Source organism: Oncorhynchus nerka, linkage group LG2, assembly GCF_034236695.1.
Source record: "Oncorhynchus nerka isolate Pitt River linkage group LG2, Oner_Uvic_2.0, whole genome shotgun sequence".
NCBI classification, from domain to species: Eukaryota; Metazoa; Chordata; class Actinopteri; order Salmoniformes; family Salmonidae; genus Oncorhynchus; species Oncorhynchus nerka.
Window position 1 is genome coordinate 17,754,588 of NC_088397.1, and position 15,352 is coordinate 17,769,939.

The window sequence follows — 15,352 nt, forward strand, 5'->3', positions numbered from 1 at the left end:
TTTAACCATGTAGACCCCTAGCTAGGCAGTGTCAGTTCTTTAACCATGTAGACCTCCTGGCTAGGCAGTGTCAGTTCTTTAACCATGTAGACTCCTAGCTAGGCAGTGTCAGTTCTTTAACCATGTAGACCCCTAAGTAGGCAGTGTAAATTCTTTCACCATGTAGACCTCCTAGCTAGGCAGTGTCAGTTCTTTAACCATGTAGACCTCCTAGCTAGGCAGTGTCAGTTCTTTAACCATGTGGACCTCCTAGCTAGGCAGTGTCAGTTCTTTCCCCATGTAGACCCCCTAACTAGGCAGTGTCAGTTCTTTAACCATGTAGACCACCTAGCTAGGCAGTGTCAGTTCTTTAACCATGTAGACCTCCTAGCTAGGCAGTGTCAGTTCTTTAACCATCTGGACCTCCTAGCTAGGCAGTGTCAGTTCTTTAACCATGTAGACCTCCTAGCTAGGCAGTGTCAGTTCTTTAACCATCTAGACCTCCTAGCTAGGCCACCTCCTGCTAGGCAGTGTCAGTTCTTTAACCATGTAGACACCTAGCTAGGCAGTGTCAGTTCTTTAACCATGTAGACCCCTAGCTAGGCAGTGTCAGTTCTTTAACCATGTAGACCCCTAGCTAGGCAGTGTCAGTTCTTTAACCATGTAGACCTCCTAGCTAGGCAGTGTCAGTTCTTTAACCATCTGGACCTCCTAGCTAGGCAGTGTCAGTTCTTTAACCATGTAGACCACCTAGTTAGGCAGTGACAGTTATTTAACCATGTAGACCCCTAGTTAGGCAGTGTCAGTTCTTTAACCATGTAGACACCTAGCTAGGCAGTGTCAGTTCTTTAACCATGTAGACCCCCTAGTTAGGCAGTGTCAGTTCTTTAACCATGTAGACACCTAGTTAGGCAGTGACAGTTCTTTAACCATGTAGACCTCCTAGCTAGGCAGTGTCAGTTCTTTAACCATGTAGACCCCTAGCTAGGCAGTGTCAGTTCTTTAACCATGTAGACCCCTAGCTAGGCAGTGTCAGTTCTTTAACCATGTAGACCCCTAGCTAGGCAGTGTCAGTTCTTTAACCATGTAGACCTCCTAGCTAGGCAGTGTCAGTTCTTTAACCATGTAGACCCCTAGCTAGGCAGTGTCAGTTCTTTAACCATGTAGACCCCCTAGCTAGGCAGTGTCAGTTCTTTAACCATGTAGACCCCTAGCTAGGCAGTGTCAGTTCTTTAACCATGTAGACCCCTAGCTAGGCAGTGTCAGTTCTTTAACCATGTACACCCCCTAGCTAGGCAGTGACAGTTCTTTAACCATGTAGACCTCCTAGCTAGGTAGTGTCAGTTCTTTAACCATGTAGACCTCCTAGCTAGGCAGTGACAGTTCTTTAACCATGTAGACCCCTAGCTAGGCAGTGTCAGTTCTTTAACCATGTAGACCTCCTAGCTAGGCAGTGTCAGTTCTTTAACCATGTAGACCTCCTAGCTTGGCAGTGTCAGTTCTTTAACCATTTAGTCCTCCTAGCTTGGCAGTGTCAGTTCTATAACCATGTAGACCCCTAGTTAGGCAGTGTCAGTTCTTTAACCGTGTTGACACCTTGCAATGCAGTGTCAGTTCTTTGACCATGTAGACCCCCTAGCTAGGCAGTGTCAGTTCTTTAACCATGTTGACACCTTGCTATGCAGTGTCAGTTCTTTGACCATGTAGACCCCCTAGCTAGGCAGTGTCAGTTCTTTAACCATGTTGACACCTTGCTAGGCAGTGTCAGTTCTTTAACCATGTAGACCTCCTAGCTAGGCAGTGTCAGTTCTTTAACCATTTAGACCTCCTAGCTAGGCAGTGTCAGTTCTTTTTAGACTCCCTAGCTAGGCAGTGTCAGTTCTTTAACCATGTAGACCCTAGCTAGGCAGTGTCAGTTCTTTAACCATCTGGACTCCCTAGCTAGGCAGTGTCAGTTCTTTAACCATGTAGACACCTAGCTAGGCAGTGTCAGTTCTTTAACCATCTGGACCTCCTAGCTAGGCAGTGCAGTGTCAGTTCTTTAACCATGTAGTGTCAGTTCCTAGCTAGGCATTGTCAGTTCTTTAACCATGTAGACCCCCTAGCTAGGCAGTGTCAGTTCTTTAACCATGTAGACCCCTAGCTAGGCAGTGTCAGTTCTTTAACCATGTAGACCCCCTAGCTAGGCAGTGTCAGTTCTTTAACCATGTAGACCCCTAGCTAGGCAGTGTCAGTTCTTTAACCATGTAGACCCCCTGCTAGGCAGTGTCAGTTCCCTAGACCCCCTAGCTATGCAGTGTCAGTTCTTTAACCGTGTAGACACCTAGCTAGGCAGTGTCAGTTCTTTAACCATGTAGACCCCCTAGCTAGGCAGTGTCAGTTCTTTAACCATGTAGACCTCCTAGCTAGGCAGTGTCAGTTCTTTAACCATCTGGACCTCCTAGCTAGGCAGTGTCAGTTCTTCAACCATGTAGACCCCCTAGCTAGGCAGTGTCAGTTCTTTAACCATGTAGACCTCCTAGCTAGGCAGTGTCAGTTCTTTAACCATCTGGACCTCCTAGCTAGGCAGTGTCAGTTCTTTAACCATGTAGACCACCTAGTTAGGCAGTGACAGTTCTTTAACCATGTAGACCTCCTAGCTAGGCAGTGTCAGTTCTTTAACCATCTGGACCTCCTAGCTAGGCAGTGTCAGTTCTTTAACCATGTAGACCCCCTAGCTAGGCAGTGTCAGTTCTTTAACCATGTAGACCTCCTAGCTAGGCAGTGTCAGTTCTTTAACCATCTGGACCTCCTAGCTAGGCAGTGTCAGTTCTTTAACCATGTAGACCACCTAGTTAGGCAGTGACAGTTATTTAACCATGTAGACCCCTAGTTAGGCAGTGTCAGTTCTTTAACCATGTAGACCTCCTAGCTAGGCAGTGTCAGTTCTTTAACCATGTAGACCTCCTAGCTAGGCAGTGTCAGTTCTTTTTAACCATGTCAGTTCTTCAACCATGTAGACCTCCTAGCTAGGCAGTGTCAGTTCTTTAACCATGTAGACCTCCTAGCTAGGCAGTGTCAGTTCTTTAACCATCTGGACCTCCTAGCTAGGCAGTGTCAGTTCTTTAACCATGTAGACCACCTAGTTAGGCAGTGACAGTTCTTTAACCATGTAGACCTCCTAGCTAGGCAGTGTCAGTTCTTTAACCATCTGGACCTCCTAGCTAGGCAGTGTCAGTTCTTTAACCATGTAGACCCCTAGCTAGGCAGTGTCAGTTCTTTAACCATCTAGACCTCCTAGCTAGGCAGTGTCAGTTCTTTAACCATCTGGACCTCCTAGCTAGGCAGTGTCAGTTCTTTAACCATGTAGACCACCTAGTTAGGCAGTGACAGTTATTTAACCATGTAGACCCCTAGTTAGGCAGTGTCAGTTCTTTAACCATGTAGACCTCCTAGCTAGGCAGTGTCAGTTCTTTAACCATGTAGACCCCTAGCTAGGCAGTGTCAGTTCTTTAACCGTGTTGACACCTTGCTATGCAGTGTCAGTTCTTTGACCATGTAGACCCCCTAGCTAGGCAGTGTCAGTTCTTTAACTATGTTGACACCTTGCTATGCAGTGTCAGTTCTTTGACCATGTAGACACCCTAGCTTGGCAGTGTCAGTTCTTTAACCATGTTGACACCTTGCTATGCAGTGTCAGTTCTTTGACCATGTAGACCCCCTAGCTAGGCAGTGCCAGTTCTTTAACCATGTTGACACCTTGCTATGCAGTGTCAGTTCTTTGACCATGTAGACCCCCTAGCTAGGCAGTGTCAGTTCTTTAACTATGTTGACACCTTGCTATGCAGTGTCAGTTCTTTGACCATGTACACCCCCTAGCTAGGCAGTGCCAGTTCTTTAACCATGTAGACCCCCTAGCTAGGCAGTGTCAGTTCTTTAACCTTGTTGACACCTTGCTATGCAGTGTCAGTTCTTTGACCATGTAGACCCCCTAGCTTGGCAGTGTCAGTTCTTTAACCATGTTGACACCTTGCTATGCAGTGTCAGTTTTTTAACCATGTAGACCCCCTAGCTTGGCAGTGTCAGTTCTTTAACCATGTACACCCCCTAGCCAAGCAGTGTCAGTTCTTTAACCATGTAGACCCCCTAGCTAGGCAGTGTCAGTTCTTTAACCATGTACACCCCCTAGCTAGGCAGTGTCAGTTCTTTAACCATGTAGACCCCTAGCTAGGCAGTGTCAGTTCTTTAACCATGTACACCCCCTAGCTAGGCAGTGTCAGTTCTTTAACCATGTAGACCCCCTAGCTTGGCAGTGTCAGTTATTTAACCATGTTGACACCTAGCTAGGCAGTGTCAGTTCTTTAACCATGTAGACCTCCTAGCTAGGCAGTGTCAGTTCTTTAACCATCTGGACCTCCTAGCTAGGCAGTGTCAGTTCTTTAACCATCTGGACCTTCTAGCTAGGCAGTGCCAGTTCTTTAACCATGTAGACCCCTAGCTAGGCAGTGCCTTTAAAAAAAACAATGTAGACCCACTAGCTAGACAGTGTCAGTTCTTTAACCTTGTAGACCCCTAGCTATGCAGTACCAGTTCACCTGTCTGAGGATGACCATCAGTCTGTCCATCCTGGCCTCAGTGGTACCAGCTGTCCCTGTTACCAACCCACAGTGTCTTTGACAGGACCACCTGGTTGGCCCTGTGCTTATGTATCATGTTTCTCTCCCTTTGTTGTGTTTTGGCCAGTTTCATTATTCACACAGTACAAACACTCACATAGTCCTGACTGGACCATTTCCCTCCATCTATGCATATGCATTCACATGTGACTATAGGAATACTCTTATGCATTCACACATGTTACTATAAGAATACTCAGCGTGTGTGTGTGTGTGTGTGTGTGTGTGTGTGTGTGTGTGTGTGTGTGTGTGTGTGTGTGTGTGTGTGTGTGTGTGTGTGTGTGTGTGTGTGTGTGTGTGTGTGTGTGTGTGTGTGTGTGTGTGTGTGTGTGTGTGTGAGAGAGAGTTACATATGCATGTGTGCCTAACCTGTCAAACGGTGTAGTGGTCTACCAGCTGCTTCTACGCATCACCTCTCACTACTCTTAGTTGCTGAACCATGATCCTCCAGTTTATTTATTTACCCTTCTGATACCCCAGTCCAGGTCAGCATGCTTGGTTGACTAACGTAGCTGAAATGGGTTTGAACCATCAGGTCAGAGAATAGCACTGACAGGGAGGGAACTGAAGGGAGGGTATGGAGAATGTCTGTGGGAGGTTGTGGAATGCTCATAAAGTCATATTGATACATTGACTATAGATCTTCATTAGGAGCACGTGTCTCTCTGCTCTCTATGTAAAGGGTGGGGTTTTAATCTACTGTAGACTGGGTATAGAGTACTTGCAGGTACCAATGAACAAGCAGCAAAGCACAACCAAACAATAATATTTTCTGTTGTCCAGTGCTACACTCTTAGAAAAAAAAGGTTCCAAAAGGGTTCTTCGGCTGTCCTCATAGGAAAACCCTTTTTGGTTCTAGAGAAAAAAACGTTTTGGTTCCACTTAGAACCCTTTTGGGTTCCATGTACAACCCTCAGTGGAAAGGGCCCTACATGGAACCCAAAAGGGTTCTACCTGGAACAAAAAATGATTATTCCAAGGGCTCTCCTATGGGGACAGCTGAAGAAACCTTTTAGGTTCTAGATAGCAAAAACAATTCTAAGTGTGCAGCAATGATTATGATGTAGTTTACCCTTCTATATGTACTCTAGATACAAAATAAAGCTGAATGTCATGGAAGATGTTTGGACTGTTTTATTTTATTTTATTTCACCTTTATTTAACCAAGTAGGCTAGTTGAGAACAAGTTTTCGTTTACAACTGCGACCTGGCCAAGATAAAGCAAAGCAGTTCGACACAAAGAACAACACAGAGTTACACATGGAATAAACAAACATACAGTCAATAATGTAATAGAAGAAAAAAAAGTATATATACAGTGTGTGCAAATGAGGTAAGATAAGGGAGGTAAGGCAATAAAATAGGCGATAGTGGCGAGGTAATTACGATATAGCAATTAAACACTGGAGTGATACATGTAGATGTGCAGAAGATGAATGTGCAAGTAGAGATACTGGGGTGCAAAGGAGCAAAATAAATAAATAAATACAGTATGGGGATCAGGTAGTTGGATGAGCTATTTACAAGATGGGCTATGTTCAGGTGCAATGATCTGTGAGCTGCTCTGACAGCTGGTGCTTGAAGTTAGTGAGGGAGATAAGAGTCTATAGCTTCAGTGATTGATTTTTGCAGTTCATTCCAGTCATTGGCAGCAGAGAACTGGAAGGAAAGGCGGCCAAAGAGGAATTGGATTTGGGGGTGACCAGTGAAATATTTCTGCTGCAGCGCGTGTTGTGGGTGGGTGCTGCTATGGTGAACAGTGATCTGAGATAAGGCAGGGCTTTACCTAGCAAAGACTTGTAGATGACCTGGAGCCAGTGGATTTGGCGACGAGTATGAAGCGAGGGCCAGCCAACGAGAGTGTACAGGTCGTAATGGTGGGTAGTATATGGGGCTTTGGTGACAAAATGGATGGCACTGTTATAGACTGCATCCCAATTAGTTGAGTAGAGTGTTGGAGGCTATTTTGTAAATGACATCGCCGAAGTCGAGGATCGGTAGGATAGTCAGTTTTACGAGGGTGTGTTTGGCAGCATGAGTGAAGGATGCTTTGTTGCGAAATAGGAAGCCGATTCTTGATTTAATTTTGGATTGGAGATGCTTAATGTGGGTCTGGAAGGAGAGTTTACAGTCTAACCAGACACCTAGGTATTTGTAGTTGTCCACATATTCTAGGTCAGAACCGTCCAGAGTAGTGATGCTGGACGGGCGAGCAGGTGTAGGCAGTGATCAGTTGAATAGTATGCATTTAGTTTTACTTGCATTTAAGAGCAGTTGGAGGCCACAGAAGAGAGTTGTATGGCATTGAAGCTCGTCTGCAGGTTAGTTAGCACAGTGTCCAAAGAAAGGCCAGAAGTATACCGAATACCTCCAGGCTCTGATCAGGCCCTACACCCAAACAAGGGCACTGCGTTCATCCACCTCTGGCCTGCTCGCCTCCCTACCACTGAGGAAGTACAGTTCCCGCGCAGCCCAGTCAAAACTGTTCGCTGCTCTGGCCCCCCCAATGGTGGAACAAACTCCCTCACGACGCCAGGACAGCGGAGTCAATCACCACCTTCCGGAGACACCTGAAACCCCACCTCTTTCAGGAATACCTAGGATAGGATAAAGTAATCCTTCTCACCCCCCCCCCCCCCCCCTTAAAAGATTTAGATGCACTATTGTAAAGTGGCTGTTCCACTGGATGTCTTAAGGTGAACGCACCAATTTGTAAGTCGCTCTGGATAAGAGCGTCTGCTAAATGACTTAAATGTAAATGTAAATGGTGTTGTCTGCGTAGAGGTGGATCAGAGACTCACCAGCAGCAAGAGCGACATCATTGATGTATACAGAGAAGAGAGTCGGCCTGAGAATTGAACCCTGTGGCACCACCATAGAGACTGACAGAGGTCCGGACAACAGACCCTCCGATTTGACACACTGAACTCTATCAGAGAAGTAGTTGGTGAACCAGGCGAGGCAGTCATTTGAGAAACCAAGGCTGTTGAGTCTGCCGATAAGAATGTGGTGTTTGACAGAGTCGAAAGCCAGGTCGATGAATACGGCTGCACAGTAATGTCTCTTATCGATGGGGTTATGATGTCGTTTAGAACCTTGAGCGTGGGTGAGGTGCACCCATGACCAGCTCGGAAGCCAGATTGCATAGCGGAGAAGGTACGGTGGGATTCAAAATGAGCGGTGATCTGTTTGTTAACTTGGCTTTCGAAGATCTTAGAAAGGCAGGTTAGGATAGATATAGGTCTGTAGCAGTTTGGGTCTAGAGTGTCTCCCCCTTTGAAGAGGGGGATGACCGCGGTAGCTTTCCAATCTTTGGGAATCTCAGACGATATGGAAGAGAAGTTGAAGAGGCTAGTAATAGGGGTTGCAACAATTTCGGCGGATAATTTTAGAAAGAGAGGGTCTAGCCCGGCTGATTTGTAGGGGTCCAGATTTTGCAGCTCTTTCAGAACATCAGCCATCTGGATTTGGGTGAAGGAGAAATGGGGGAGGCTTGGGAAAGTTGCTGTGGGGGGTGCGAGGCAGTTGACCGGGGTAGGGGTAGCCAGGTGGAATGCATGGCCAGCCGTAGAAAAATGCTTATTGAAATTCTCAATTATCGTGGATTTATCGGGGGTGACAGTGTTTCCTAGCCTCAGTGCAGTGGGCAGCTGAGAGGAGGTGCTCTTATTCTCCATGGACTTTACAGTGTCCCAGAACTTTTTTGAGTTTGTGCTACAGGATGCAAATTTCTGTTTGAAAAAGCTAGCCTTAGCTTTCCTAACTGCTTGTGTATATTGGTTCCTAACTTCCCTGAAAAGTTGCATATCACGGGGGCTATTTGATGCTAATGCAGTTTTTGTGCTGGTCAAGGGCAGTCAGGTCTGGGTTGAATATATCTGTTATCTGTTCCTGGTTTTAAAAAATTAAATGGGGCATGCTTATTTAAGATGGTGAGGAAGGCACCTTTAAAGAATAGCCAGGCATCATCTACTGACGGGATGAGGTCAATATCCTTCCAGGATACCCGGGCCAGGTCGATTAGAAAGGCCTGCTCGCTGAAGTGTTTTAGGGAGCATTTGACTGTGATGAGGGGTGGTCGTTTGACCGCTGACCCATTACGGATGCAGGCAATGAGGCAGTGATCGCTGAGATCTTGGTTGAAGACAGCAGAGGTGTATTTAGAGGGCAAGTTGGTTAGGATGATATCTATGATGGTGCCCGTGTTTATGGATTTGGGGTTGTACTCGGTAAGTTCATTGGTAACTTGTGTGAGATTGAGGGCATTAAGCTTAGATTGTAGGATGGCCGGGGTGTTAAGCATGTCCCAGTTTAGGTCACCTAGCAGTACGAGCTCTGAAGATCGATGGGGGCAATCAATTCACATATGGTGTCCAGGGCACAGCTGGGGGCAGAGGGTGGTCTATAGCAAGCAGCAGCAGTGAGAGACTTGTTTCTGGAAAGGTGGATTTTTAGAAGTAGAAGCTCGAATTGTTTGGGCACAGACCTGGATAGTATGACCGAACTCTGCAGGCTATCTCTGCAGTAGATTGCCACTCCACCCAGTCCAATTGGCAAAATAAGCAGGTTGTTGTGAGCAGGTTGTTGGGTAGCATCCAGCCATTTTAGCTGCTGTGCCTTCATAAGAAAGGTATTCACTCCTCCGTTCCATGGATGATTTAACCTGAGAGGAGAGGGTTACCTGGACACCATGTCAACTCATAGAGGGAGGGAGAGGAGAGAGGGAGAGAGTGAAGTTAGGGAGAGGAGGGAGGGAGGGGGGGGGGGGTAGGGAGAGGAGGGTGAGAGGTAGTGAGAGGAGGGAGGGTGGAGTTAGAGAGACAACTTTGGTGTCCATCTTAGCTATGAATGAAGCTGGATTTTGTAAATGCTATTGTACAATGTGAATGTGGTTTACTGGTAAGTGGAATAGAACAGAACGATTGTATTATGCCTATCAGATTGAGAAACGTCTCTGGGCTTACTTTTGAGCCAATAAATCAACTTATTTTTGGAAATGAACAGTGTGAAAACCCAAGACTGGTGGAGAGAGGCCCATGTCACACTGGCAAGCCAGAAGAACATCCATTTTATTACCATTTCAAACCAGTCCAGCTGAACCATAACAACCTACAGTTATCATCACACCAGTTCAAACCAGTCCAACTGAACCATAACAACCTACAGTTATCATCACACCAGTTCAAACCAGTCCAACTGAACCATAACAACCTACAGTTATCATCACACCAGTTCAAACCAGTCCAACTGAACCATAACAACCTACAGTTATCATCACACCAGTTCAAACCAGTCCAACTGAACCATAACAACCTACAGTTATCATCACACCAGTTTAAACCAGTCCAACTGAACCATAACAACCTACAGTTATCATCACACCAGTTTAAACCAGTCCAACTGAACCATAACAACCTACACTTATCATCACACCAGTTCAAACCAGTCCAACTGAACCATAACAACCTACAGTTATCATCACACCAGTTTAAACCAGTCCAACTGAACCATAACAACCTACACTTATCATCACACCAGTTCAAACCCGTCCAACTGAACCATAGCAACCTACAGTAATCACATGCATATGCTCATGCAGAACGGCGAGAGAGACAAGTGTGTGTGTTTCTGTGTAACTTTTCCAGCAGAATGAGATATCAGTGCTTCTCTAGGAGTCCATCAGTCATGTGGTTGGGGTGCATTAGGGGTGCATTAGGGGTTTAGGAGGGGTAGCAGGGTTGTGGGAGGTCTGTCTGTGTCAGGAATGTGCAACAGCTGGATAGTGAAGGCGTACAGGGACGGGGGTGACGGGGTAACTGGGCATCAGGGGCACCCAGGACTGAGCCAGGCTGTGGGAACCATGGAGCGGGGCAATTACTGGAAGTTTTCCTCAGATGAGGCTATGTGCTGGCCGTTTGGCCCCTGGGGGCCGAGAGCTTAAAAACTATATTGAATCAGATACGCTCCTCCTGAACCTCTCCGCTCTCAGCTGTTCTCCCTCGTTTTCTTCATCCCTCGCTTTTTCTCGGTCGGTCAGTCACTCTCTCTCTCTCACTCACTCACTCACTCACTCACTCACTCACTCACTCACTCACTCACTCACTCACTCACTCACTCACTCACTCACTCACTCATTCACACAGCTGTAAAATAATGAATGACCTCAAAGGTATGGCCAGTTATGTAATACATTTTTACAAGAGCTGTGAGTAGATGATGGAGTTCACCAACCTATTCACATTTATAATGGTAGTGGTGGCTATATGAACCCAGTGAATGGGCCTCCCTCCCTCTCTGTCTCTGTCTCTCTCTCTCCCTTCAGTCCCTTTTTCAGCCCAGGGGGAGTATTAGAGTTCTATGAGTCAAACCTACCCCAAGAAAGCTCTTCTCACAATACTGCTAACTTGATTGATAGTTAATGAACTGTAATACACTTTCTGACTGGAGTAGTGTTCCGTAGACAATGAGGAGTAATCACAACATTATTCTTGGAGCTGTGGACTCTTTTTATTTTATTTTGGAAACCTTGATTGAACTGCTTCATTTCAATATCAACCAGTCAGCAGAGACTGTTTAGTGTTCCCTATCAAACAACCCAGATATTTTCCTTCTAGGGAGGGAGTATATGTGTGGTGTGGTGTGTCTTCTGTCTGTGTGTGTGTGTCAGTGTGCATGTTCTCTTCATTGAGGACTGTGTGTCTGAGGGGACCCACTCATCAACCTAGCAACAGGAGGGAGGGGCCAGAATGTGAGGGAGAAATTCATATTTGCCAATGAAGCCCCTCTCCAGCACAGTAACCCCTCCTCCTCATGTGGATTTCCCTGTGTGTGTGTGTGATGATTCTGCACTGGGCCGGTGCAAGGAGTGAAACAGTGAGCTGTGCTAGAGGGAGGGTCAGTGTGTGTGTGCATGCTAACAGTGTGCCTTATGGACAGAGGGGGCTTGAGTGACTGTTGACTAGCCGGCTAGTAGGTGGAGGAACAGTAAGAACACAGACAGAACTCCGTGCTTGTGTGATCCAGTGTTTGTTGTGGAATCTATACTCTCAGACTAGGAGGTTCTGGGTGACGGTGGGTTGAAGCAGCGGGATGTCTAAGATGACGTTGTGGTTGGGCCTCCTCCTGGCTCTCAGTGCAGGTCGTCTGGATGCTTGGTTCTGGAACAAGGACCCTGATCCTACTACCCAAGCCCCAACGAAGGCTCCGCCACTGGGCAAGGCAGGAGGACAGCTCAAGAGAGGTGAGGAGAACCTGGCAGGGGTTGGGGCAGAAATCATCAACGTGGCTGATGGGATCCGTAAGTTTGTGCAGACGTGGGACGCGACCCCAGCCACTTGGACTGACAGAGGAGTGGCGAGCCCTACCACACAGATGGATAATAAGGAGGAGTCTGTGTCTGGGGAAGGGTCTGGGGCTAAGGAAGGATATGGGTCTGGGGAAGGATCTGGGTCTGGGTATAAGGAAGGATCTGGGTCTGGGGAAGGGTCTGGGGCTAAGGAAGGATCTGGGTCTGGGGAGGGATCTGGGTCTAAGGAAGGATCTGGGTCTGGGTATAAGGAAGGATCTGGGTCTGGGGAAGGATCTGGGTCTAAGGAAGGATCTGGGTCTGAGATGGTTTCAGGATCAGGGTCTGGTTCAGCATCTGGTGTAGGGTCTGGGTTTGGATCGGGGGTTGAGTCTGGTGTAGGTTCAGGGACCGGCTCGGGTTCGGGGTCAGGGCTTGGAGAAAGGGAAAGCTTGGTTCTCCCCACTAACCTAACAGGGGTGGTGGAGGATGACCTCACAGGGGTTGAGGGGGTGAAACAGGGCGAACCAAAGACCAACCTCTCTGACATCTCTTCTCATGACCACAATGGAACCTGCCACCTTGTGCCCTCTGATTGGCCAATCTGCATATCAAGGGGGTCAAAGCATTTCTCGCTTCCCAACTTCCTGAAACACACCTCTGTGGAGGAGGTTGGCGTGGCCCTGAGAGAGTGGGCATGGCTGGCCAAGGCGGGGTGCCACCATGGAGCCGAATGGTTCCTCTGCCTCCTCCTCGTGCCCAGGTGCCCCCTGCCTGGCCAGGTGCTCGACACGGTTCCCCTTCTGCCCTGCTGCAGCTTCTGCCAAGTCCTGCAAGACAGCTGCTGGCCAGCCCTGGATGACGGGCGACTTCCTGTAGAGTGTAATTTGCTGCCCGACAGGGATCAGGAGGCGGGGTTGCGGTGTCCGCCATGCGTGTCAGTTAGTAACCGGAAAGGTAAAACCGCGGGTTAGAATGTATCCTGTTTGGAGATACATTTTGAATCCGGTTGTCTGGTCATGACAGGTGTGTGTGTGTGTGCATGTGCACGTGTGATTAACACACCTTTGTGAAGTAGCATAGACACGCGTTATCCTCACATTTGAGCGACTTCAAAATGCTTGGCGGCGGTGGGGACTTTCAGTCAGGGACTGCTGATGATTGTACCTTGTTTTGGGGTCAATCATACTCCACTGCACGTGCTCAGAAGTGTGACATGAACACAAGCATGACTGACCGGCACTATAGACCACCAACCTGGGAGCATTTGCATGTTGTGTATGAATGTTAACGTTAATAATAATGTTTTGTCTGCATAGAGTGGAGACAATCCATGAAATATACATAAAGCATAGGACAAAATCATGCTACAGCATGTTGTTTTCCGACAGTGGAAATACATTTCCTGCATTCTTCCCAATGCAGCATTTATGAGTATTCAGCTATGCTCGTACTGTAGGTTGGACTTGTGATTCATGTGATGCAGTAAAGAAGCAAATGGAGAAGTGGAAAATGCACACTGTTTAGAATCTGTTCTCCAGGGTTCTGCCCCACAAAGGGACAGGAAGACTTCTAAGCTCTACCTGGGCTTTAGCTCGGTAGGCTATGACAGCTCAATAAATCATTCCCTGCTGAGTATGCATGGGAGAATTGATTGTCTGAGTTCAGAGTCACAGGACATTAAACGCATCAAGCCATATTTGTCACACAGCTGTTTTCCCGTGGGGATTTGTAAGTGCTCAGGTTTCTTAGCATGTTATTGAAAATGTTTTTCACTGTCCGTGTTAACTTTACTTTTACCAAGTAGGGTAGGAGTTTAGATAAAGTTGAAATGTTATCATAAACCATAGTCCTATAAAATAGGGGTTAGGCTGTAAAGCCACTATTTTTGGAAGGCTCATTTAAAAGAAATGCATAGCAGTGTACATAGCAGTGTACTAGTATATATGTATTACAACTAGAAAAACAGTGACATATATATATATATATATATATATATATATATATATATATATATATATATATATATATAGATATATATATGTCACTGTTTTTCTAGTTGTAATACATGACAGAATAGGTCAATATGAGACATGATAGAAAGACTGTTTCCTTATATTGGCTGTACTCATTTCATCATAGTTTGCACTCGTCGTGTTTTTGCCCGACAAGATAAATTACTTCAGAACATGTTCATTTGTGATTTACTTGGTGCTTCTGTTTGCCAAGCAAAGCTGTGGAACAGCACTGCGCTTGTCAGCATGTCGTTCTCTTCTGGGATGCATTCCTAGACTTGTACATACACACTGAATCAAAACACACACACACACACACACTCAGATGCGCACACACACACACACACTCAGATGCGCACACACATACACACTCAGATGCGCGCACACACACACACACACACGCACACACACACACACACACACACACACACACACACACACACACACACACACACACACACACACACACACACACACACACACACACGCACGCACACACACACACAGTGCACTCTTTCCTTTGTTTACTTGAGTTCACTTGTCATTTGAGATGGGAGTTTAAATGGAAAGTCCCTGTTTTGTTGTGGAGTTGACGTTAGTCTGTTTTATGGGGACTGTCCCTTAGGCCTCTCTACCACTGTTGTGCCTTTTTCTATTCCAGTATCCTGTTTTACTGAGTTCACTAAGTGTGTCCTATCAGCATGAGAGGTGGAGATGGATGAAGGGATGCATGGGTTGATGGGTAGGCTGATGATGGACCTATAGGTAGAAGGATGGAAACAAACTATTACAAACAGCCATCTTAAGATTTGACTCAACTATCTGGCTGAAGAGGGTCAACCATCTTGTCTCTGTCAATCTACAAAGCATTTTCAGGCCACTATCTGTACCAATGGAATTTGGCTTGGTGGGCGACAATCAATCCGACCCTTATCGAGATTCGCCAGCTTCCTTTCATTGCCATCTTTATATTACACAGCCTCCATACTGCATTCAAGTATTTCTGGGACTCAATCAATGTCTGAAATCAGTGAGCATGAGGACTGGAATGTAGAATGTTTCTAGGAGGAGTGAATGATGCCTTCTCAGCAGAGCAGACCACTGCAGTCTGAACAATGGTTTCATCTCATCCACACTGGTGCTGTTATGGACAGTATGGGGTGCGTGGCTGGGGGTGGTAGATTCATGGACAAGGATCTGCTCTGGGGAAGAGTGTGGCGATTGTGCTCTCTGGTTTGGGAGAAAGGGTGAGGGTGTCTTTGCGTGCCCCCTTCCAACAAGGAGCTGTCTGATTCGGGCCAGACCGGGGCACTGAATCTCCACGAGGGGTCATGGGTCTCACCCACATTTTTACACAGTCTTTCAGTAACGGTCGAAATGAGTCAATGAAACGTCCAGTCATCCATGTGAAGAAGAGT

General features: G+C 46.6%; 1 protein-coding gene across 4 annotated transcripts in view; it reads left to right on the plus strand.

Moving 5' to 3' along the window:
* LOC115119118 (collagen alpha-1(XVIII) chain-like) overlaps nt 1–15,352 on the plus strand; it is a 198,784-nt gene that overhangs the window by 126,509 nt on the left and 56,923 nt on the right. For 2 of the 4 annotated variants that reach the window (XM_065023897.1, XM_065023898.1), the window contains exon 1: nt 11,485–12,876. The exons of 1 other annotated variant lie outside the window; for it this stretch is intronic. In XM_065023897.1, coding sequence (XP_064879969.1) covers nt 11,724–12,876 — 1,153 coding nt within the window. In that variant the 5' untranslated portion in view covers nt 11,485–11,723. Of the gene's footprint in view, nt 1–11,484; nt 12,877–15,352 lie in introns of those variants that run through there. One more of the 4 variants, XM_065023902.1, reaches the window with a different exon arrangement.